The sequence below is a fragment of the Mesoplodon densirostris genome, chromosome 18 (assembly GCF_025265405.1).
Source record: "Mesoplodon densirostris isolate mMesDen1 chromosome 18, mMesDen1 primary haplotype, whole genome shotgun sequence".
NCBI classification, from domain to species: domain Eukaryota; kingdom Metazoa; phylum Chordata; class Mammalia; order Artiodactyla; family Ziphiidae; genus Mesoplodon; species Mesoplodon densirostris.
Window position 1 is genome coordinate 48133337 of NC_082678.1, and position 21778 is coordinate 48155114.

Sequence of the window (21778 nt, forward strand, 5' to 3'; positions counted from 1 at the left end):
TCTCTTTGGCTCTTGACCCCCTTGTCTCCAGATTGCAGGGTACCTCTATGGGGTGAGCCCACCAGATAACCCCCAGGTGAAGGAGATCCGCTGCATCGTGATGGTACCGCAGTGGGGCACTCACCAGACTGTGCACCTGCCTGGCCAGCTGCCCCAGCATGAGTACCTCAAGGTTAGCGGGGGTGTGGGAGAACCGGGGCTTTCTGCTCTCAAGGCGGTAGAGGGAAGGCAGGGGTGTTACTCTCATGGGTGGGATTCCTGTCTGCAGACGGGGCTCTAAATAGCTTTTCACTGCTCTACCCATAGGAGATGGAACCCTTAGGTTGGATCCACACTCAGCCCAACGAGTCCCCCCAGCTGTCACCCCAGGATGTCACCACCCATGCCAAGATCATGGCTGACAACCCATCTTGGGATGGCGAGAAGACCATTATCATCACCTGCAGGTGGGGTTGGGCCGCCTTGGGAGGAAGTACGATGGGGCAGGCACTGCAGGCCAGGGCCCAGGAGTGGTGGCCTGAGCGCTGACTCTGTCCTCATTCCTCTTCCAGCTTCACACCAGGCTCCTGCACCCTGACAGCCTACAAGCTGACCCCCAGTGGCTATGAATGGGGCCGCCAGAACACAGACAAGGGCAACAACCCCAAGGGCTACCTACCCTCGCACTACGAGAGGGTCCAGATGCTACTGTCAGACCGCTTCCTTGGCTTCTTTATGGTCCCTGCCCAGTCCTCGTGGAACTACAACTTTATGGGTATGTGAGGCAGGGTGTGGGGTGGTGGCGGGGCACACAGGAAGGTGGGCTTGGGGTTAGGCCATCACCCGTAGCACTTGGGGCCGGACTCTGGTTTGGAGATGGTCCAGGACCCAGCAGGGTGAGGCAGGTGGACCTTGTCAACACTGGCCCTTTCCTTCTACTCCAAGGTGTTCGGCATGATCCCAACATGAAGTATGAGCTGCAGCTGGCGAACCCCAAAGAGTTCTACCACGAGGTGCACAGACCCTCCCACTTCCTCAACTTTGCTCTCCTGCAGGAGGGCGAGGTCTACTCTGCGGACCGAGAGGACCTCTATGCCTAGTTGTCTCCTCACCTCCTGCTTCAGACTCCCCAGAGGCTAGAGCCTTTTTACCCTCACAGACAAGCTGGTGACATTCAGCAGCTTGGCCCCTTTTTCCTCTATTTTGTGCTTATGTTGTTGACCTCGTGGTGACTGGTAATTCTGAACAAAGTATAATAAATTTTGTATAAATAGGAGTTTTTGAGGTTTTTTTTTTTTCCCTCAGCTCGAATTCTGGGTGTAAGGATGGCAGAGGCCAGACTTGTTCACAGCAAGCTGCTGGACTGATCCTTGAGGTCCCCCTGAAATTCAGGAGCTATGGGGGTAAATATGCTCTAAACTCAGAGAACTGAAGGGGACTTGGGCCTTCACACTCCTTCTGCCATGACGACATTTGCCAATTTCCCTCCAGAATACTTGGAAACACTCACCGCTTTCCAACATCTCTCGGAGCAGTTTGCAGCTGTGGTGCCCAGCCTAGCCCTTTAAGCTTTGTGTCACTCTCAGTCTGTCTTGGAAACAGGCACATGGCTGGACAGTCGGCTGCCTCTGGTTGAGGCCAGTGACAGCTCTCCTACCTCTCACCTCTTGCCTGGAGAGTTGGCAGCCAAGTCAGGCCCCATGACTCCAGACACAGGGGTGGAGCCTGGTGTGGGCACTGTGGGGAGGGCTTGTCGAAAGTGACCACTTACAGCCCTGAGCCTCAGCTCCTGGACACCTGGCTGGAAGTTGGCTGTCCTGCTTCCTGTGACCTTGGGGGCTTGAACAGGACAGGGAGCAGGGCACTGAGACTCTCCTTCCCCAGCTTTTTTCCCTTAATCGCTCCTCCCTTGTCGCTTCTACCCCGCCCTCTACCGTCCTAAACTGCTTCCTGGGCCAGGACTGGTTGGCCTTTTCCTTCCCCAGTTGCGGGGAGGAGGGTGTCGCAGCCCTAGTCGCCTTCGGGGGGACATGGAGCCCAGGAGAGTGGGGCCTGGGGCGCACTACTGGGGGCCTCGGGTGGCCGCGGGGTCGGGGACGGCTGCGGAGCTCGTGTACCACCTAGCGGGGGCCTTGGGCAATGAGCTGAAGGAGCTGGCGCGCCGCTTCGGGCCGGAGGCGGCGGCCGGGCTCGTGCCGCTGGTGGTGCAGGCGCTGGAGCTCCTGGAAAAGGCGGCCGTGGGGCCCGCCCCGGACTCGGTGAGTCACGGCGCCCTCCCTTAGCCGCCCGCGGGCTGGCGGGGCCCGGCTCTGACGGCGCGGCCTCTCCAGCTGCAGGTATCCGCGCAGCAGGCCGAACTCGAGCTGCGGCGGCTGCGGGAGGAGAACGAGCGCCTCTGCAGAGAGTTGCGCTCTGGGCCACAGGGTGAGTGCGGGCCTGCCGGGGCCCGGGGGCGGGGAGGCTCAGGGCCTCTCCCCACGGGCCGCCGCTGAGAACGACCCTTCTTCAGAGGAGCGCGCTCTGCTGCGGCAGCTCAAGGAGGTTACCGACCGCCAGCGGGATGAACTCCGGGCGCACAACCGCGACCTGCTGCAGCGCAGCCAGGAGACGGAGGCGGTGAGGGCAGGGCGGGGCGACGTGCGGGGGCGGGGCTCTCCCGGCCCTCCGGCGCCCCGCCCACCAGCCCCCTTTGCTCCGCCCACAGTTGCAGGAGCAGCTGCAGCGCCTCCTGCTGGTGAATGCGGAGTTGCGGCACAAGCTGGCCGCAGTACAAAGCCAGCTGCGCGCCGCGCGGGACCTGGAGAGCGAATCAGAGCGGCGGCGCGAAGCGACCTTGGAGCCCGAGCCAGAGCAGGCGCAGGGCCAGGCCGCGGCGCCCGGGTGCGAGCAGAGGCAGGAGCCCGAGACGGCAGCCGCGAGCACAGGAGCCCCGGGGACCCCTGAGGACCGGGTGAGTGCCGGATGAGGTCAGAGACCGGTCCGGCACTCGGGAAAGGTTTGCTGTGCTGCGTAGTTAGGGCCACCGGGAAGTAGGAAGGTGGCACGAGTGTGCGCCCCCAGCCGGCCTCCGCCCCCAGTCTCAGCCAGAGCACCGGTCTGGCATCTATTGTAGCGCCCTGGCCTCCCAAGTCGCCCTGCCAGTCACCCTCTAGCGTCCCTCTCCAGCCGAGGCGCCCCCCTGACCAAGCCTGTCCTTCCGCAGGCGGATGCCCTGCCGCCGCCAGGACGCCCCGCCAAGGTAGGGCAGTGCGGCTTCAGTCGAGAGGAGGTTGAACAGATCCTTCAGGAGAGGAATGAGCTCAAAGCCAACGTGTTCCTGCTGAAGGAGGAGTTGGCCTACTTCCAGCGGTGAGGGCGCAGGACAGGGGTCGGGAGGCTCGGGGGCACCACTTTCACCTGTTCCCAGGCCTTGGTTCACCCTCCTCATTCTTTGGGTCATCGATATATCCACGCTGTCGTGTGCCGGGCACTGTGCTGGGCACTGAAGGACGAGAATCACAAAGCCCCTGCCCTCCTGGAACTTCTTCCACATGGGGTGGGCCATTGCAAAGGGTCACAGCAGCCATCAAGGAAGTATTCCTAGGAGGGGTGACATCTAAACTAAAGTCGGCGGGTTAGCAAGGCAGAGTGTTTCCAAAAGGGGGAACAACATGCGCAGGTACTTGGGACAAGACCTACTCTTGGCATCCCCACTGCTTTTTCTCTGCCCCTCCCCCTCCTCTGTAGGGAGCTGCTCACAGACCACCGGGTCCCCGGGCTTCTGCTCGAAGCCATGAAGGTGGCTATCAGGAAGCAACGAAAGAAGATCAAGGCCAAGATGTTAGGGACCCCAGAGGAAGCAGAGAGCAGGTAAGTCCCTGCCTCCATTCCCACTGAGCCTGGTCACCTTCTGAGCCTGTTGCCTCAGACTGTACCTGTGACCCCAATCTAGTCACACCTTGAGCCTGTCACCTAGCTTAGTCACTTCTAGAACCTAACCTGGCCTGGTCATCCCCTGAGCCTGCCGTCTTGAGCCCACCACCCTTCTCTCTGGATCGCACTGCTCCCGCCTGCCATGCTCCCCGTACATCCTGCTGAAGAAACCTGCTAATTCTGCTTCTCCACAGTCAGTTTTCGGTTTCTTGTCTTGGCTGCATCTGTTTGTCCTCAGATGGGTAAGGCTGTATCTGCAGTCTTGTCAGGGGCCTGCTGTGTGTCAGGCTAGAAAATAAAAGCCTCAGGAGGGGGCTTCCCTGGCGGTCCAGTGGTTAAGACTCCGTGCTTCCACTGCAGGGGGCATGGATTCGATCCCTGGTCGGGGAACTAAGATCCCGCATGCCGTGGGGCACGGCCAAAAAGAAAAAAATCCTCTAGTTGTCCTCCGTCTCCCCTGCTTTTCCTTCTCCCCAGCTTTGGGGGCCCTGAAGTCACTTTGTCCTCCCCTGCCTGCTCCTGGGGGCTGCACAGAAGGCTGAACATAGCTGGAGTCCCGCTGTCCCTCAGGGCCTTGACAAATGACCCTCACAACTCCTCTCTCCTCTGCCTCAGTGACGATGAGGATGGCTCATGGCTCCTGCTCTCCAGGGATAAGGGAGACCACCTCCAGCCCCCACCCCCTGAGTCCAGAATACAGAGTTTGTATGTTGGGGGAAGAGGAAGGACAAATGTGGTGGGAGTGGAGGGACCCCACCTTTCGCGCTCCACTGTGGCTCACCCAGCCACCTTGAGCTCTGAGCATGCCCGTCCCCTCCCGCTCCTCTGGTGACCCGTTTACCTCCCCCTGCCTCATGCTGCCCTGTCATCCTCGAGTCCCCTTTTTACAGCACCCCCTGCCTTCGGCCCCTATCCTTGACCTCCCTGGCATCCAGGCTCAAAGCACCTCTTGGCTCTCCCCCCAGCTTGGGCCTGTGGCATCGGGGTGGAACAGAGGCCCCTGAGGCTGAGGCTGAGGCTGAGGCCAGCATTGCAGCCACCAGCGAGATGCGGGGAGGAGAGGAGGCTCCACAGCCACCCCCGTGGAGCCTGTGGGCAGCCTGACAGCCCCCAACTCCTGACCGGCCCTGCTCTGCTCTCGATGAATATCTTCGTCTGGGGTCTCGGCTGCCCCAGAGGCCTGCCTGACTTCGGAGTCTGTCTGGGGGTGGATGTGTGACCTCACATGAGGACAGGGCTCCCTCCTTCCCCGCCCTCCCCAGGCTCTTTTCGAACCCTGGCCTGAGCCAGGGTGTGACGGGGAGCTCAACCTACCTTCCTTCCTGTATCTCTGTGCCAAGCCTCCGGGGCCAGATAAAAGTGCTGCTTCTGTGCGTTTCAGTCTCCCCATCCATGCGATGGAGAGTTGACTACCTCCCTCCCAGGTGTTTGTACGGATGGCCTAAGCTGATGTAATAAAGCAACTGCCCGTGACACCCAGAAACTGCTCCATGTCTGTCTGTCAGTGGTCTGCCCCTGCCCAGCTCTGCCAGGAAGTTCCCCTTGGCTGTCACTGGCTGGGGAGGCTTCTCCCAGCGTGGACCTCCAGTGGGGAGTGTGACCTAGTGGACACCCGTGGCTCACCCCCTCGCCTATCCCCTCGCCTATTTAGACCCTGAAGCCCCCGCTCAGCCCTCGCCATTGGCCTTCCTTTTCCTTTCAGTACTCTGCTGTCTGGTCCTCTCTGCGCCTGCCCACCCTCTCAGGGAGGTGCCTCAGGGCAGCCCGCCCCTCCGGCCTGGTTTCCTCAGGAAAAGCCTTGGGAGGAAGCAGGGAGGGGGTTGGGAGCTGTGGGGGCCAGACTAACCCAAGCCCTCCCACTGCACTGGCCGCCATGGGGCTGGGGCTCCTGTTCCCTCTGCTGCTGCTCTGGACTCGGGGGACCCAGGGGTCTGAGCTGGACCCCAATGGGCGGCACGTCTGCATGGCCAGCAGGTGGGTCTTCTGGGGGTCTGATGGGAGGGAGGAGGACACGAGGAAAGAGGGGCTAAAGCGAGAGGGGCTCGGGGACAGCCTGGAGGGTGGTGGGTAGTGGGGGCAGATGGTGGGATGGCCAGGGACAGAGCGGGAAGGGGTCGGGGACACGGGGGCTGTGACCCTTGGCCAGGCCTGCCCGATGGGGCTGAGGCGGCATCTCGTGTCTCAGGGAGACAGGGATGCACCTGCGGAGCCAGGCTGCCCCCCGGCTGACCCCTCTCTGCCCCACAGCCCTTCTGCTGAGCTCCAGTGCTGCCCAGGCTGGAGGCAGAAAGATCGAGAATGCACCACCCGTGAGTAGCCAGGATGCACCCCCCACCTGAGAAGGGAGCCCAGCGACCCTTCCTTCCTACCCTCCTGGGGTCTGTTTGCCCTCCTGAGCCCTAGAGCTAGGGTCTATGCTGTGACCCAACCCCCCAGGCCTGGGGAAACAGCTCTTGAGGGGGGCAGGCCACCGGGAGTCAGTGAGAGGGGCAGAGTGTCCCCTGGCCGCACCCCAGTCCTTCCAACCTGGGTGGGGTGTTTTTCAGCCATCTGTGAGGGGCTGGACGTCTGCCGGGAAGACGAGGTATGTGTGAAACCAGGCCTCTGTCGATGCAAACCTGGATTCTTCGGGGCCCGGTGCAACTCCCGTGAGTCCTGAGTCTCTCCTGGGGGATGAGGTTGCCGGGCAGGACTGGGGGAGAGGGGAGGCAAAGCACGTAGGAACGTCATCTTAGAACAGCAGGGCCAGAATCCCTCCAAGCTTCGCTGAGGAGACTGAGGTCGAGACAGGAAGTGACGCACTCTAAGGGGATGTCCTGAGTCATCTGGTTTTTATCCCATCCACAGAGCCCTCCCACAGGTTCAGTTCTGGGCCATTCATCTTCCCTTTCAACTTCCGGAAAGATGCTGTGGATCCCCCGTTAACTGCAGAATGGATGCATTCTTGGTCTCCCCCGCATACACCGTATGCACGTGTGGAGGGTGACTGGAATGTCCTCCCTCTCTGGCAGAAAGTGGGGCATGGGAGAGGGGTTGGTGGGCAGTTTAGCCAGAGGGCAGCCTGGCTAGGAGTCAGGGTTGAGAGGAGACACTGGGGGGAATGTGGCTTCTTCTTCGACCCGGATGGGCAGCATCCAGGCGGGGGAAGACACAATGGGGGAACCCAATGAGAGGGAGGAGGGGCATGTGAATGAAGGCACACCCACTTCTGTGTGACTCTGGGCAAGGCCCTTTGCCACTCGTGATCTTTAAGTGTGTTTTGGAATGTGGAAGTGGGAGGCTGGGCCAGTGGTAAGGATTTGTGTAGTTCAGAGTCTGGGGCAGGAAGTAAGCTGTGCCCCAGGAGGACAGGCTGTCCCCGGCTCTTGGAGGGCGGGCCCGGCCCCCCACCTCTTCCTCGTGGAAGGGGGTGCAGGGCGAGGATCCGTGGTGCCTGACCCTGATCCCGTTGACCCCCTTCCCTTCCTCCCACCCCGCAGGCTGCCCGGGCCAGTACTGGGGCCCCGACTGCCGGGAGAGCTGCGCCTGCCACCCGCACGGCCAGTGCGAGCCAGCCACGGGCGTGTGCCACTGCCAATCCGACCGCTGGGGCGACCTCTGCGAGTTCCCGTGCGCCTGCGGCCCCCACGGGCGTTGCAACCCCGAGACCGGCGCGTGCCGCTGCGAGCCCGGCTGGTGGTCGCCCACGTGCCGCCGCCCGTGCCAGTGCAACCCGGCGGCGGCGCGCTGCGATCAGGCCACCGGCTCCTGCCTGTGCGAGCCGGGCTGGTGGGGCCGCCGTTGCAGCTTCCGCTGCGCCTGCCATGGCTCGCCGTGCGCGCAGGAGTCGGGCCGCTGCGCCTGCCGGCCCGGCTGGTGGGGCTCCGAGTGCCGGCAGCCTTGCGAGTGCGTGCGCGGCCGCTGCAGCGCCGCCTCCGGCCTGTGCACATGCCCGCCCGGCTTCCGCGGCGCGCGCTGCGAGCTGCCCTGCCCCGCAGGCCGCTACGGGCTGCAGTGCCGCGACAGGTGAGCCGGGGCAACGGGGGATGCGGGAGAAAAGGGAGGGAGGAGGGCGTGAGAAGGAAGGGGAGAGAACGGGAGGGAAAGGGGATGAGCCGGCGGCGCAGGGAGAACGCTGCGCAGAAACAGACAAGGATGGGGTGAAAGGGGGAAAAGAGTCCCTCGACGCCCTAAAGTCCAGCCTCGCCCACCACTTTCATCCGCTTACTGTTAAACAAAATACTACTACTAGCAAGCCGTAGAAACAGATAAAGAATCAACATTGTGGCAAAAGGATTACAAGGTCCCTCTGAAACTCAATGGCTTTCAAACTTTGACCAGTTCCACCCACAGTAAGAAATGTTTTACCTCCCATCATATATAATATATGATGCGATATATATTAACTGAAGTAAAAACTTAACCGGACAACGCACATATGTACACCGAAATGTTTTCTATTCTCTCTCTCTCTCTCTTTTTTAATACTGGTCAGGATCTGCTAAATTGATTTTATGAACTCCCTTCCTCACCCTACTAATGAGTCTGATCCAAGCACGTGATCCCAGATAATTAAGTCTCTGGAGGGAAAAACTTCAAGTAAGGATCAATGAGATATTAAGACCAGATAAACCTTATTGGAAAAGTTGCTAAAAGAGTAGATCCTAAGTGTTCTCATCACGAGGAAAAAAACTTTTTTTTTCATTTTTTGGTATCCATATGAGATGATGGATGTTAACTAAACTTTTTGTGGTAATCATGTCACAATATATAGTGAGGAGGTCATTATGCTGCACACTTGAAACTTATACAGTGCTGTATGTCAATTATAACTCAATAAAACTGGAAAAAATGTAAGATAAAATTCTAGTGGTGAAAACACACTTTATGCGTTTTCATAATGCATAAAATGGCATAGAGGGTACACTACTGAGGACTGCTCATGCCAGACCTCCAAGATGGCATGGGTGGAACGGAGGAAGGGGGAAAGGGGAGGAGGGGACACTGGGCAGAAGGCAAGCAGAGGCTGAGGTCGTAACTTGGCTTCCCTGGCTGGGCTGGGAGCTCCTGGTGACCCTGGGACCCAGGAAAGGGTGGGGCTCAGAACCAGGGGTTAAGAAAGGGCTGGAATCCTACTAGAGCCCACAGAGATAGTCTGCCCAGCCTCTTTGTTGTACAACATGGGGCAGCTGAGGCTCAGACCTGCCTGAGGGGCCCAGCTGGCGCTGGGAGGCTCTCTTAGCGTTGCATGTCCTCCTTCTCTTCCCAGCTGCGGCCACTGCAAGCAGAATGAGCCATGCTCTGCAGACACAGGCAGCTGCGAGTCCTGCGAGCCGGGCTGGAACGGGACTCAGTGCCACGAGCCCTGCCCTCCTGGCACCTTCGGCGAGAGCTGCAGGCAGCAGTGCCCCCACTGCCGGCTTGGGGAGGCCTGCCAGCCAGACACCGGGCACTGTCGACATTGTGACCCTGGCTGGCTGGGGCCCAGGTGAGGGGGCCAGCCTGCTCAGGGTGAGGGTATACCTTCCTTCTAGATCCTCCCCGCAGCGGCTCCCTCAGGGAGAGCTGCCTCCTCCCGCAACGCATACATTCACACAGCCCTGGGGGCCCGCCTCCTGGGGAAGACTGAGGTGTGAGAGATGGGTGCTGATGGGGCCCTGGGCACGGTTTTCCTCCAGCTCCCTCACCACTCAGGCTTCCTGCCCTCTTCTCGTCCAGGGATCTGTAGTCTGTCACCTACTGGGTCTGGCCTCAAATTCAAGGCCCTGTTTGCACCTGAGCTTCACTGCTGAAAAGTAGACAGCTGGGTCTCTGAATCTACAAGTGTGGGCACATGGGTGAGGCCCCTCTGTGGGGTCCAGGCCTGCCCTGCTCCCCATTCTGAGTCTTGCCTCACCTCAGGTGTGAAGACCCCTGCCCGATTGGCACCTTTGGGGAGGATTGTGGCTCTACCTGCCCCACCTGTGTCCGGGGTGCCTGCGATGCTGTGACTGGGGAGTGTGTCTGCAACGCCGGCTACTGGGGGCCCAGGTGAGGACTGGGGCCCTGGAAGGAGGCAGGGGCCTAGGTCAGGCCTCTGTGCAATCTGCTTCCCAAACTTCCCTCCCTGGGCTTCTCCATCTCCCAGATTCCCACCCAGCGTCCTCATAACTAAGAAGTTATTCCTCTTGTTGTGGGGTCTGCATCTTCCAAAGGAGGGTCGGAGTGACGCTTAATCTAAAAGGCCTGGCTCCTGAACTAGACGTTACTTAGGAGGAGGGCGCCAAACCCCATTGTTGTTTCCCTAAGGTCTTCAGGTGGTAAAAACATAATCAGTGTCACTATTTCCAATGTCACGTTTTTCCCACCTGTAGGATAGAATGTAGTATCAACTGGAAGAGACCTCATGTTATAGAGGAGAGGACCGAGGCCCAGAGAGTTAGGGGCAGGGCTGGGGATGGCTCAGACCTCCAAACCCTGAGGAAGTGTCTCTGGATTCCATTGGCATCTAGCTTACTTCACATTAGTGCCAGGTGGGCAAGGGATGAGGATCATGAGAGGTGGGCCCTGACTGTGGCTTACACCCTGGGGGGCCTGGGAGCCAGGGGGCAGTTTGTGGGTGGTCTCTCTGGAAGATGGGCTTAGGGGCTAAGGGATTCTCCCAAACACTGCTAAGGGTACTTAGAATGTGGCTGAGAGGTCAGAGGAATCTGCGTGGGCATCATCCAGGGAAGTCTGTATGGCAGGGGGTGGGAAGCAGTGCCCAGAAATCTACCCTCCCCTGTCCCCTGCCTACCTCCATGCCTTCTCACCCAGCCTTCAGCCTGTCTCTCCTGTCACCCCAAAGCTGCAACACTTCGTGTCCGTCTGGCTTCCATGGAAACAACTGCTCTGTTCCCTGTGAATGTCCGGAGGGAAACTGCCACCCTGTCTCTGGGGCCTGCCAGCTGGGTAAGGTGGAAAGAGGGTACAGGGAGAAGTAACCGGGGAAAGAGTGGCCCTTTACATGGGCTCCGGGGCCTCATCACTTGCCAGAGAGGCTGGGCCCCCTTCAGAGATGTTCCCTTTACTTGAAATCTATATGGGTGCTTTGGGGCCCCCTGAAGATGTGACAGAGCCTCTGTCCAGGCTAGCACCCAGGAAATGAGCGGACAGGGCTGGACACTGGGATGTCTCATCCGGCCCGAGAACTGAGGACAAGAGTTTGCGGAACAGGCCGTGGACCATCGGGAGAGGACAGACCAGTGGGGAGGCTGCCTGGAGGAGGGGGCCTCCAGGCTGAGCAGAGTCTACATCTCTTAGAAGAGTGGGAGGGGCCCAGAGTAGGTAATTCAGAGCTAGAGATGAGACGTGATGTATGGGAGACAACATGGCCCTGAATAGTTGCCCGTCCCTGGCTCTCCCTAGGATCTCATAGTCAGGATGCCGCCCTCATTGCGGGCATTCTTGTGCCTCTGCTGCTTCTCCTCCTGGCCATCGCCTGCTGTGCCTGCTGCTGCTGGGCTGCCCGGTTGGATCCCAAGGACAGGTGAACCCTGGCCCCTTCCTTCCCGATTCCACAGTTCAGGCCATGGGTGGAAGCAAGGTGGCATCTGGTTTCCTTTCAGGGGTGGGGATGGGCTGGCCTTGTCACACACGTAGGTCAGAGGTAACGAGGTAGCTGGCAGTGGCTGTGGCCTGGAGACACCAAGTCAGCTATCTGCCCTCCTCAGAAGCCTTCAGTGGGGGAGGTTCTGAGTCACGCGTGAGCAGGGGGCCCCGGGCACCAGGATGGCAGGAGGTAGAAGCAACGGGACAGCTCTGGGCAGTGAGGGGAAGAGACCAGGCCTCAGAAGGGAGAGTGCCATAAAAGCCTGAGCAGTGGTTTAGCAGAGAATGTGGCTTTTCGAGAAAAGGAGAGGCGAGGAGGGCTTTGAGCTTGCGGGCTGCTGTAGGGAAGCGGGGAATATTCCTCGCACAGGACTTTGCTCCTTTACAAAATCTCTTCGTACTTCTCAGCTCCTTGGAGGCTCACAGCAGCACGGAGGTTTGGAGCAGGGCACGTGGGGGCAGGAGGATTAGCATTCTCAATTCCCAGGAGGACACAGGCCCAAGGTGACCCAGCTAGTCACTGGCACGCACAGAGCCCGTGGCCGGTTCTCTGGACTCTTTGTTTTGTCCTGTGTGCTCTTATTAGTTCACGCACTACCCCTTGATCCTGTCCCCCTCTGTGCTGTGGGGCATCCTCAGACCAGCAGACCCAGTAGCCTCCCCGCAACCCTGGGGCATAGAGCCTGGAGGTGGGGAGAAGCCCCTCACAGGAAGACCAGGACATGTGCACAGACTGTCTGAGGAATGGTAATGACTGAAGCTGTCACTTCCAGCTTCGGGGCGGGGACAAGAGTGGGCTTCCTGGAGGTGGTGCCACTTCCAGAAAGATAGGTGAGCCGGGCTCAGCTGCGATGATAATAACACACTGCTGCATTTTGGGGCAGCCCCACCAGGTAGCTGGTGCTGTGCTGGGTCCTGAAAAAAGTTCTGATATATAGCAGTTGTCTCCATTTTATGGATGAGGAAGCTGAGGCCCAGAGAGGCAAAGTCTGAGCCACAGTTGCTGCCTCGTGACTCTGGAGCCACGCTGCCCTCTGCGACAGGCCCAGATCTCAGGGTCAGTAGTTTGGACTTTACTCTGTAGTCATAGAGAGTCACTGAAGTAGACACAGTCACTCTGTCACACGAATCCCGGGACCAGAATGGTCCTGGCCCTTTTCTGCTGCCCCCATCCCGCCCCAACCGGGGTCTCCCTCACTGACGACTCTCCTGTGCCCTCAGGCCAGCGAGAGATGGAACCGCTATGTCCAGGATGAAGCTGCAGGTCTGGGGGGCACTGACCTCCAGCCTGGGCTCTGCGCTGCCCTGCGGTTCCCTCAGCAGCCACAAGCTTCCCTGGGTGACAGGTAAGTGGGTGCTGAGGGTCAGGGGCTGCAAGGGGACAGGGCTTCCCCTGGGGCTCTGCGCCTGACCTAGAGCCCCCCCCGCTCCCGCCTCAGTCTCGCACCATGATCCGGAGATCCCCTTCAACCACAGCTTCATCGAACCGCCCTCGGCCGGCTGGGCCTCTGACGACTCCTTCTCTACTGATCCTGAGTCTGGAGAAGAGGACGAGGGTCCTGCCTACTGCGTGCCACCCCAAGAAGGTAGCCCCCAAACAGCCCACTCAGCCCCTGAGCAGTCCTGCTCATCACAGCCTCTCCTTTATTCCTTTAGCAAACGTGTATCAGGCGCCCGTTCCATGCCCTTCACAGCTCCTGGCAGTGGGATGCAGTAAAGAACAAGATAGATTCCTCCTCCCCAAGCCTGTCGTCTGGCGGGCAGTCATCAGACACATGTGGGACAGAGTGATACTTGCTTTCATGGAGGACATGCAAGTCGGGGCTCGGAATCCAGCCACGTCAGGGATGACTGGAGTCAGGGAGGATGTCTCGGTGTTAGTGTTATTGGAGTTGAGCCTGGCAGAATCAGTAGGAATTAGCCCTGGGAAAGTTAGGGAGAGTTGGGAATGATGTTTCAGGAAGAGTGAACAGTATACCCAAAGGCCCAGAGGTAAGAGGGACATGGCCATGTGGCGCTGAAGGAGTTTTACCATGGTTAGAGTGTGACATTAGTGCAAAGTAGGGCGGGTGGTGAGAAAAGAGGGTAGAAGCAGTAGCATCTGCCTGAATAGGCCCTTCCCCTGCCTCTCTGCATCCTCACCCTCTCCCTTGCCCCATTTGGGGGGCCTCCCAGAAGATGCTGAGCTGGGTAAGCGGGATGGATTGGGGTAGCCAGCCCAGCTTTGGCCAAGCTCTTCTGTCTCCTTTGCCAGGGATGGTCCCTGCGGCCCAAGCAGAGTCACCAGAGGCCAGCCTGGCCGGAGGTCCCTTCCCTCCCCCTGAGGATGCCTCCACGCCGTTTGCCATCCCGCGCACTTCCAGCCTAGCTCGGGCCAAGCGGCCATCGGTCTCCTTTGCTGAAGGCACCAAGTTTGCACCACAGAGTTGCCGAGGCTCCGGGGAGCTCTCCAGCCCTCTCCGTAAGCCCAAGAGGCTCTCCCGGGGGGGCCAGCCAGGTCCTGAAAGCCAGGAGGCTGAGGAGTCCCCAGGCCCAGAGCAAGCTGAAATGAACGGGGCCCCTCCAGGTGCCGCCAGCCCCAGGGATTCAGCCATTGGCCGCCGCCGGCTCCCGCTTAGTGGCCGGACAGTGGCTGAACGTGTGGAAGCCATCGAGGGCAGTGTCCAGGAGAGCGCAGGCTCTGTGACCACAATCTACATGCTGGCAGGGACACCCCGGGGATCTGAGGGCCCTGTCCGGTCTGTCCTCCGCCGCTTTGGTAGCTTCCAGAAAGGCCAGGCGGAGCCCAAGGTCAAGAGTGCCATCCCCAAGCCTCCACGCCGGGCCCTGAGTCGGAACAAGGGCAGCCCCGGGCTGGCCTCTGGCTCTGCTGATCAGAGCTCCAGCTCAGCCCCAAGTGAGGAGCTGACTGGGGCCTTAGAGTCTGCAGGGCCTGGGCCAGAGGAAGTGGCCAGGGGGCTCGGGGATGGCATCAAGAGCTCAGGGAGGGGCCAGGAGCTGGTCCCTCAGGGTGGTCCCCTAGATCAGGATCCCCAGAAGCTTGCTGACGAGGAAGGGCAGGAGGAGCCCCAGTATGAGAATGTCGTACTCATCTCTGGACCACCAGAGCCCTGAGGACCTTGAATTTCGTGAGTGGGAAGACTGTGGATGGTGCTTAGGCATCCGAACTACCCCGAATTAGATTGTGTTTTGTGCTGGGAAAAGATCCCAGGGCCAGGAAAGACATGCTGGAGCCCCTGCACTTACACCGGGACATGTCAGAGCTGGAGGCCAGTTGGCTCTGGCCCTGGCCGTGCTCTGGGAGTGGGTCTGGAAGGCCTGGGCAGAGACCCCACAGGATGGGGTCAGGAAGGGGAAAGAGATGGCTGCAGGGACTTTTTCTCTGTTGTCCTGTACTCTGTTTGCCCCCAAAGGCTATTCTTTCCTTCATTTGCAAAACATTTTTCTGAAATGGGAAACAACCTAAATGTTTGATGCTAAAAGATTAATTAAAGAGCTTTTCCTTATGAAAGGTTCCTAAACAACCATAATAAATCAGGTTGTGTAAGAATATTTCATATGGGAGCATGTTCACACTATCCTGCTACGTGTAAAAAGTAAGTTTTCTTTTTACAAATTTTATTCCTTTTGGCCTCAGAATACATGTTTAGAATTCTTCCATTTTGTGTTTATTTTGTGACTGTTTTACAGACTTTTTAAAAAAAGATGTATGTGCATAAAAGATATTTGAGGGAAAGGCATCAAATGGCATTTTTCTCTGGGAGATGAGATTGTGGCAGATATTTATTTTCTTCTTAAATTTTTGCATAATTTGCAAATTTTCTACAGTGAACGTTCTTTTTACTTTTCTCACTAGGTTGAATATTTAAAATTATAATAGGCAATATTCTTCATTAAAATAAAAAGTACTAACATTATAGACATGTCTAGAGTAAAAATGAGATTTCTCTTCTCCCCAGAGGATTCTGGGGGATGAGGGAGGGGCCAGACTTAATTTTCCCGGAATGCCTGTTGGTCTAGTTCTGAATACTTTCCTCACATACTTGTATTAGCCAGTCAGGAAATAAAAAGCAAGTCCCTCTGTCCCAGTGTGCAGAGAATCTCATGAACAGTTTAGATGCTTCCTTTCAAATGTTTTTCTGTGCGCATGAAAATAAAAGAACATACTGTTCTGCAATTTGCTTTTTTACTTAACAGTATAACCTGGCTATCTTTTGATGTCAGTAAATATAAAACTACCTCTTTTTATAAAAAATGGCTGCACGGGATTCCATCATGTGGAAATAACACAGGTTATTTAAACCATCCCCTGCCTATGGGGATGTGGGTTGTTTCTAATTGTTTTGATACAATAAATGATGCAGTGGACAACTCGGTCTACATTTCCTTTTGCATCAGTGCTAGGTCTTCTGTAGAAGAGCTTCCTGGAGGTGGAATTGCTGGGTTATGGGGTAAGAAAATTAAACATTTGAGTATTTACTCCAATTGGCCCTCCAAAAAAAGTTGAATGGCTTTGTGTTCTCATAAATTATGTTGGCATCTATTTTCCCACACCCAATCTGATAGGTTAAAAGTGATATCTCATTATTTTAGCATGCACAAAATATAACTAAAGTAATAACATTTTTAATTCTTAAAAAGTTAAATTCTTTGTACAGATAAAAGTTTGGGGTTTTTTTTTTTTTTGGCTGTGCCAAGCAGCTTATGGGATCTTAGTTCCCCGACCAGGGGTTGAACCTGGGCCCTCAGCAGTGAGAGCGCAGAATCCTAACCACTGGACAGCCAGGGAATTCCCCAGATAAAAGTTTTTTGTTTGTGGGGTTTCTGTTGTTGTTAAGTATCTTCTTTTTTTTTTTTTATAATGTTAATTTTTTTCTTTTTTCTTTTTTTTTTATTATTCTTGGCTGTGTTGGGTTTTTATTGCTGTGTGTGGGCTTTCTCTAGTTGCGGCGAGCTGGAGCTACTCTTCCTTGTGGTGTGCAGGCTTCTCATTGTGGTGGCTTCTCTTCTGGCGGAGCATGGGCTCTAGGCACGTGGGTTTCAGTAGTTGCAGCATGCGGGCTCAGTAGTTGCAACACGTGGGCTCAGTAGTTGTGGCACACGGGCTTAGTTGCTCCGCGACATGTGGGATCTTCCCAGCCCGGGGATCGAACGTGTGTCCCCTGCATTGGCAGGCGGATTCTCAACCACTGCGCCACCAGGGAAGTCCTGTTTGTGTTTTTTAACTATCAAAAATGGTATCATTCATGCACCCAATGTTCACAGCAGCACTATTTACAATAGCCAGGACATGGAAGCAACGTCAGTATCCATCAATAGATGAATGGATAAAGAAGGTGTGGTCTAGGACTTCAGGTTCGAGCCCTGGTCCGGGAAGATCCCAAATGCCATGGAGCAACTAAGCCCACGCGCCACAACTACTGAGCCAGCACTCTAGAGCCCGTGAGCCACAACTACTGAGCCCGCGTGCCACAACTACTGAAGCCCGTGTGCCTAGAGCCCGTGCTCTGCAACAAGAGAAGCCACTGCAATGAGAAGCCCGCGCACCGCAACGAAGAGTTGCCCCCTCTCACAGCAACTAGAGAAAGCCTGCGCACAGCAAGGAAGACCCAACACAGCCAAATAAATAAATAAATTAATTAATTAATTTAAAAAAAAGAAGACATGGTCTATATACAATGGAATATTACTCAGCCATAAGAAAGAAGGAAATATTGCCATTTGCAGCAAAATGGATGGACCTAGAGATTATCATAGTAATTGAAGTAAGTCAGACAAAGAAAAATATCAAATGAGATCACTTATATGTGGAATCTAAAAAAATGATACAAATGAACTTATCTACAAAAGAGAAATAGACTCACAGACATAAAAACAAGATTAAGGTTACCAAAGGGGAGAGAGGGAAGGATGAATTAGGAGTATGGGATTAACATATATACACTACTATATATAAAATAGATAAACAACAAGGTCCTACTGAATAACACAGGGAACTATATTCAATATCTTGTAATACACTGTAGTGAAAAAGAATCTGAAAAAGAATATATATATATATTGGGAATTTTCTGGCGGTCCACTGGTTAGGGCTCCACGCTTCTACTGCCAGGCACATGGGTTCGATCCCTAGTCAGGGAAATAAGATCCCACATGCCATGATGCACAGCCAAAATATATATATATATATATATATATATATATACACACATATGTATATATATATAATTGAATCACTAAAAAAATGAAAAAATAAGATCATTAAAATGTGAATTCTATGATTAGTCTAAGACTGAGCGTTTCATATCTTTAAAGTTATTTGTATTTTTCCTATGGATGATTTGGTTATATTCTTTCCCCAATTTTTTTTCTTTTTTTTTTCTAAATTAATTAATTAATTTATTTATTTTTGGCTGCCTTGGGTCTTCGTTGCTGTGCACGGGCTTTCTCTAGTTGCGGCGAGCGGGAGCTACTCTTTGTTGCAGTGCGCGGGCTCAGTAGTCGTGGCTTGCGGGTTCTAGAGCGCAGGCTCAGTAGTTGTGGCGCATGGGCTTAGTTGCTCCACGGCATGTGGGATCTTCCTGGACTAGGGCTCGAACCCGTGTCCCCTGCATTGCAGGTGGATTCTTAACCACTGCACCACCAGGGAAGCCCTTTCCCCAATTTTCAATTGAGGTGTTCATTTTTTTCTCATTGATTTATGTGCCTTTATATCAAGAATATTCTTTTTTATTTTTATTTAAAATTTTTAAAATTGGGATATAGTTGTTTTCTAATGTTGTGTTAGTTTCTACTGTACAGCAAAGTGGAGTTCCCTGTGCTATACAGCAGGCAGGTTTTCATTAGTTACCTATTTTATATATTTTAGTGTATATATGTCAATCCCAGTCTCCCAATTCATCCCACCCCCACTTCCCCACTTGGTGTCTATACGTTTGTTCTCTACATCTGTGTTTCTATTTCTGCTCAAGGATATTAATTCTTCGCCCAGTTTGTGATTGGTCTTTTTTTTTTTTTTTTTTTTTTTCCTTTTTGCGGTATGCGGGCCTCTCACTGTTGTGGCCTCTCCCGCTGCGGAGCCCAGCGGCCACGGCTCACGGGCCCAGCCGCTCCGCGGCATATGGGATCCTCCCAGATCGGGGCACGAACCCGTATCCCCTGCATCGGCAGGCGGACTCTCAACCACTGCGCCACCAGGGAGGCCCTGTGATTGGTCTTTTAATGCTGTTTATAGTTTCTTTCTTCTTTTTCTCCATAGAAATTAAAAGTTTAAATTTAGACAAGTCTTTTTCTTTTTGACTTCTGGGTTTAATGTCATGCATAATGGAAAGATGGAAAGGCTTTCTCTACCTTAAAATCAGTGAAATAATATTCTACATTTTCTTTTAGTACTTTTATTTCTTTATGAATTTTTAATTGAAGTATAGTTGATGTACAATATTATATGTTACACATGTACAATATAGTGATTCACAATTTGTAAAGGTTATGCTCCATTTATAGTTATTATAAAATATTGGCTATATTCCCTGTGTTGAGCAACATATCCTTGTAGCTTATTTTATACATAATAATTCATTTCTTTATGATTTGCCAGCAGTGCTGGTGTGATGCCTTTAACACTGCTGACAAAAAGACTGAAAAAAACCCCAAACCCAGGGAATTCCCTGGTGGTCCAGTAGTTAGGACTTGGCACTTTCACTGTCCTGGCCTGGGTTCAATCCCTGGTTGGGGAACTAAAATCCCACAAGCCACAAGGCTCAGCCAGAACAAACAAACAAACAAACAAAAACCCAGAATTTCATTCAAATTAGACTTGGATTCAAATCTCAGTTCTGACATACTTGTTTTGTGACTTTGGAAATGTTACTTAAAGCTTGTTTTTCATCTGAAAAATGTGGATGCGGCTATCTCCCAAGTTATGGTAGGGATTAAATGACAAAGTGTGTAAAGCACCTAGTAAATTTTTGACTCTCAATAAAGGTTCGTTATTATTGGCATTACATCATTCTCCCAGCTTTGAATCCTTTGTCCCTGGAAGCTGACACCTTTCTCCTCTTCATTTATTCATGTTTTCATTCAACAAACTCATATTGTGCGTCTGCTTTGTGCTTTCTTCTGTATTAAGGGCTGGTTATACAATACAAAGCTGAATAAGACACAGTTCTTGCCTCCAAAGAGTTCATAGTCAATGGGAAAAGGGAGAGACAAACAGATGAACAGATAATTGTAAAACAAAGCAATCAGTGGACAAAGATAATGGAGAATATCGTGAGGAGTAGTGAGGGAAGGCTTCCTGGAGGAGGTGCTGTGCCAGAAGGGACTACGTTTGAGGGTCAGAGGTGAAAGAACAGCACCTGCAGGAACTACAAGCAATTCCATGTGACTGGAACATCTTAAGTCAGCCAGGATGGGGGAGGAGCCTGTGTAGGTCAGGTTGGAGAACTTGAACTTTATCCTGCAGGACAAATGGTAAAGAGTTTCTGAAGCATTTTAGCAGAGGTCAGATTTACATAGCTCACTGGGATGGAGTACGGTGGAGAGATGGATTTGAGCGGCTGAGATTGGAACCTGGATGAATAGCAGTTGCAGTCACGGACATACATGGGCAAATTAGATAAGCACTTAGGAGATATGGATTGTCTGGGTGGGGTCGGGGTGGGAGGGAGAGGGAGAATAACAGCAGGTACCGAGCAAATATTTGTTCAAAAGATGGTTCACGGTATCTGACTTCAGTAGGTAGTGATGCTATTATCTGAAAAAGGATGGGAGGAACAGTTTTGGGGGGTGGGGGTGGAGAAAGTGAACTATTTCAGAGATGTGTTTGAAACAGTTTAGAAATGTGTATGGAACAACTGCCTGGAGACAGCCCTCAGGCAGGTGGCTCTAGGAGGGAGGGAGGGAAAGATTGAAGTTAGTCAAGAGACAGTTACAACCCTGTGAGCGGGTGAGATTAACGGGATAGGTAAACAGCCAGGATCCCCCAAGCCCACAATGTCAAGCGTGGTCTGAGCAAGGTTGCCAACGGTGGGTTCACGGCGGCAGGGGGCGCACTCGGACTCAGGGACGTGGAGCAGGAGGCTGCTGGGTCTCCCACAGCCCTGGGATGACAGGCCAGCTCCCAGAGCGTGCCAGAGAGACCAAGCCGAATCTGCGGGAGACCGAGGGCCCTGTGAGGTTGTTGGCCTAGTGCCTTCGATAGGGGAGATCCTCCAAATGGAGCTGAACTTCCAGAGCCTAGGTTCCATCCCCCTGGCCTGGCAGTTCCTCGGGGCATGTCCAAGTCGCTGATCAGAGCAGGAGCCTGGAGCCCTCCCGACCCCGTGCACTTTCCGGGAGATCTGACTTGTGCTTTGCAGTTTGGCGCTGCCCACAGCGTCAACCTGCAGGGAGAGCCCTAACCTGAAGGAGATGTCAGGGAATGGGGAGTAAGGGGGTGGAGGTGGTGCCGGGCAGTGGGAATGGGGTGGTCAACTCCAGCAGGGAGCACCAAGATGACCGGTCTGGGTGAAGGTCCCCGAGGGGACCAAGGAGAGAGGGAACGGGGTGGGGTCGGGGGGTCAGAGTCTGGATGCGGCCGGCACCCGAGGAAACAACGTTCTAGGAGGCAGACAAGCCCCAAACTCCCACTTGGGGATCCCCGAGGGACACCTTCCAGGGACCGGGCAGATGGCACCCAGAAATGGGGTCGGTGAATCAGGAGAGCAGGGAAGAGGCACACCATGCCTGGATAGAGAGGTCCGGGGATCGAGAATGCGCAGACAGCGCCTGGATGAGGGTTACTAGGGGCAGGAGAGCGAGGATTCAGGGCACAAAGCCCAAGATAGACAGGATGGCAGCGTTGCGTGGGGAGGCAATGGAAGAGGCGGGAGTGGGACGACCCATGCGGCGCCAGAGCATCGGGCGTGGTGCCCAAGGCACAGGAGAAGCTGGGGACGACGAAGCGGGCCGGAGGAGAGCGGAGTGCGGGAGCTAGGCTAGGTGCGCGAGGCGTACCGGAGTGCAGCTAGGGCAAGTCCGAGGGAGCCGGAACGCCGAGCAGGGGACCCAATCCAGAGACAGGGCTTCGGGGCGAGGCTCTGGAGAGGCAATGGGGCAATGCCTCTGGGGGTTCCCGGCCCGGCTGTGACTCCAGTTTAAAGCACCAGACCAAAAACACCGCCCAACGCAGGTCCCGGCACCCCCCCAACTCCCTTGTTTGTCTCCTAGTCCGGCCGGAACCGGCTTCTGCTCGCCGCGGGGCGGGCGGGTGGCTGCTGATTGGATAAAGCCTGTTTCCAGCCCCCACTCAGCCAATCAGCGTGTGGCAGTGTTTTCATCTTAGGGTCGGAATAAAAGG

The 21778-nt window shown here is 54.9% G+C and overlaps 3 protein-coding genes across 5 annotated transcripts in view; all 3 read left to right on the forward strand.

Annotated features, from left to right (window-relative positions):
• Window positions 1-1255, forward strand: part of PRPF8 (pre-mRNA processing factor 8) — a 37178-nt gene extending 35923 nt beyond the window's left edge. Inside the window, exons 40-43 of the mRNA XM_060080454.1 lie at window positions 32-172; window positions 307-446; window positions 552-754; window positions 925-1255. Of these exons, the coding sequence (XP_059936437.1) occupies window positions 32-172; window positions 307-446; window positions 552-754; window positions 925-1079 (639 nt within the window). The 3' untranslated portion in view covers window positions 1080-1255. The remainder of the gene's footprint in view (window positions 1-31; window positions 173-306; window positions 447-551; window positions 755-924) is intronic.
• A 726-nt stretch (window positions 1256-1981) lies between these two features.
• RILP (Rab interacting lysosomal protein) lies at window positions 1982-5583 on the forward strand. 2 transcript variants are annotated; one of them, XM_060082299.1, is made up of 8 exons: window positions 1982-2237; window positions 2310-2403; window positions 2489-2595; window positions 2684-2929; window positions 3182-3327; window positions 3706-3828; window positions 4507-4596; window positions 4857-5583. In XM_060082299.1, exons 1-8 carry the CDS (start codon window positions 2010-2012, stop codon window positions 4993-4995), a joined length of 1173 nt encoding a protein of 390 aa, XP_059938282.1. In that variant the 5' UTR covers window positions 1982-2009; the 3' UTR covers window positions 4996-5583. The 2 variants fall into 2 exon arrangements, with proteins under 2 accessions (XP_059938282.1, XP_059938283.1); XM_060082300.1 differs by lacking the exon at window positions 4857-5583 and having other exon boundaries at window positions 4507-4846.
• A 29-nt stretch (window positions 5584-5612) lies between these two features.
• SCARF1 (scavenger receptor class F member 1) lies at window positions 5613-15654 on the forward strand. Of its 2 annotated transcripts, none has more exons than XM_060082297.1 (11): window positions 5613-5865; window positions 6139-6200; window positions 6438-6539; window positions 7371-7896; window positions 9140-9358; window positions 9772-9900; window positions 10697-10800; window positions 11257-11377; window positions 12661-12785; window positions 12879-13025; window positions 13694-15654. In XM_060082297.1, the coding sequence occupies exons 1-11, from the start codon at window positions 5765-5767 to the stop codon at window positions 14551-14553; spliced, it is 2496 nt and encodes an 831-aa protein (XP_059938280.1). In that variant the 5' UTR covers window positions 5613-5764; the 3' UTR covers window positions 14554-15654. The 2 variants fall into 2 exon arrangements, with proteins under 2 accessions (XP_059938280.1, XP_059938281.1); XM_060082298.1 differs by having other exon boundaries at window positions 5714-5865; window positions 12916-13025; window positions 13694-13886.
• The last annotated feature ends 6124 nt before the right edge of the window (window positions 15655-21778 follow it).

What these genes read in the sequence shown, in the direction of transcription:
- RILP (XM_060082299.1), top strand. Translation starts at nt 2,010, where the DNA reads ATGGAGCCCAGGAGAGTGGGGCCTGGGGCGCACTACTGGGGGCCTCGG. An exon ending in GAGTTGGCCTACTTCCAGCG is followed by an intron (nt 3,328 to 3,705) that starts GTGAGGGCGCAG and finishes CCTCCTCTGTAG; the next exon opens with GGAGCTGCTCACAGACCACC. An exon ending in CCAGAGGAAGCAGAGAGCAG is followed by an intron (nt 3,829 to 4,506) that starts GTAAGTCCCTGC and finishes CCTCTGCCTCAG; the next exon opens with TGACGATGAGGATGGCTCAT.
- SCARF1 (XM_060082297.1), top strand. Translation starts at nt 5,765, where the DNA reads ATGGGGCTGGGGCTCCTGTTCCCTCTGCTGCTGCTCTGGACTCGGGGG. An exon ending in CGGTTGGATCCCAAGGACAG is followed by an intron (nt 11,378 to 12,660) that starts GTGAACCCTGGC and finishes CTGTGCCCTCAG; the next exon opens with GCCAGCGAGAGATGGAACCG. An exon ending in CAAGCTTCCCTGGGTGACAG is followed by an intron (nt 12,786 to 12,878) that starts GTAAGTGGGTGC and finishes CTCCCGCCTCAG; the next exon opens with TCTCGCACCATGATCCGGAG.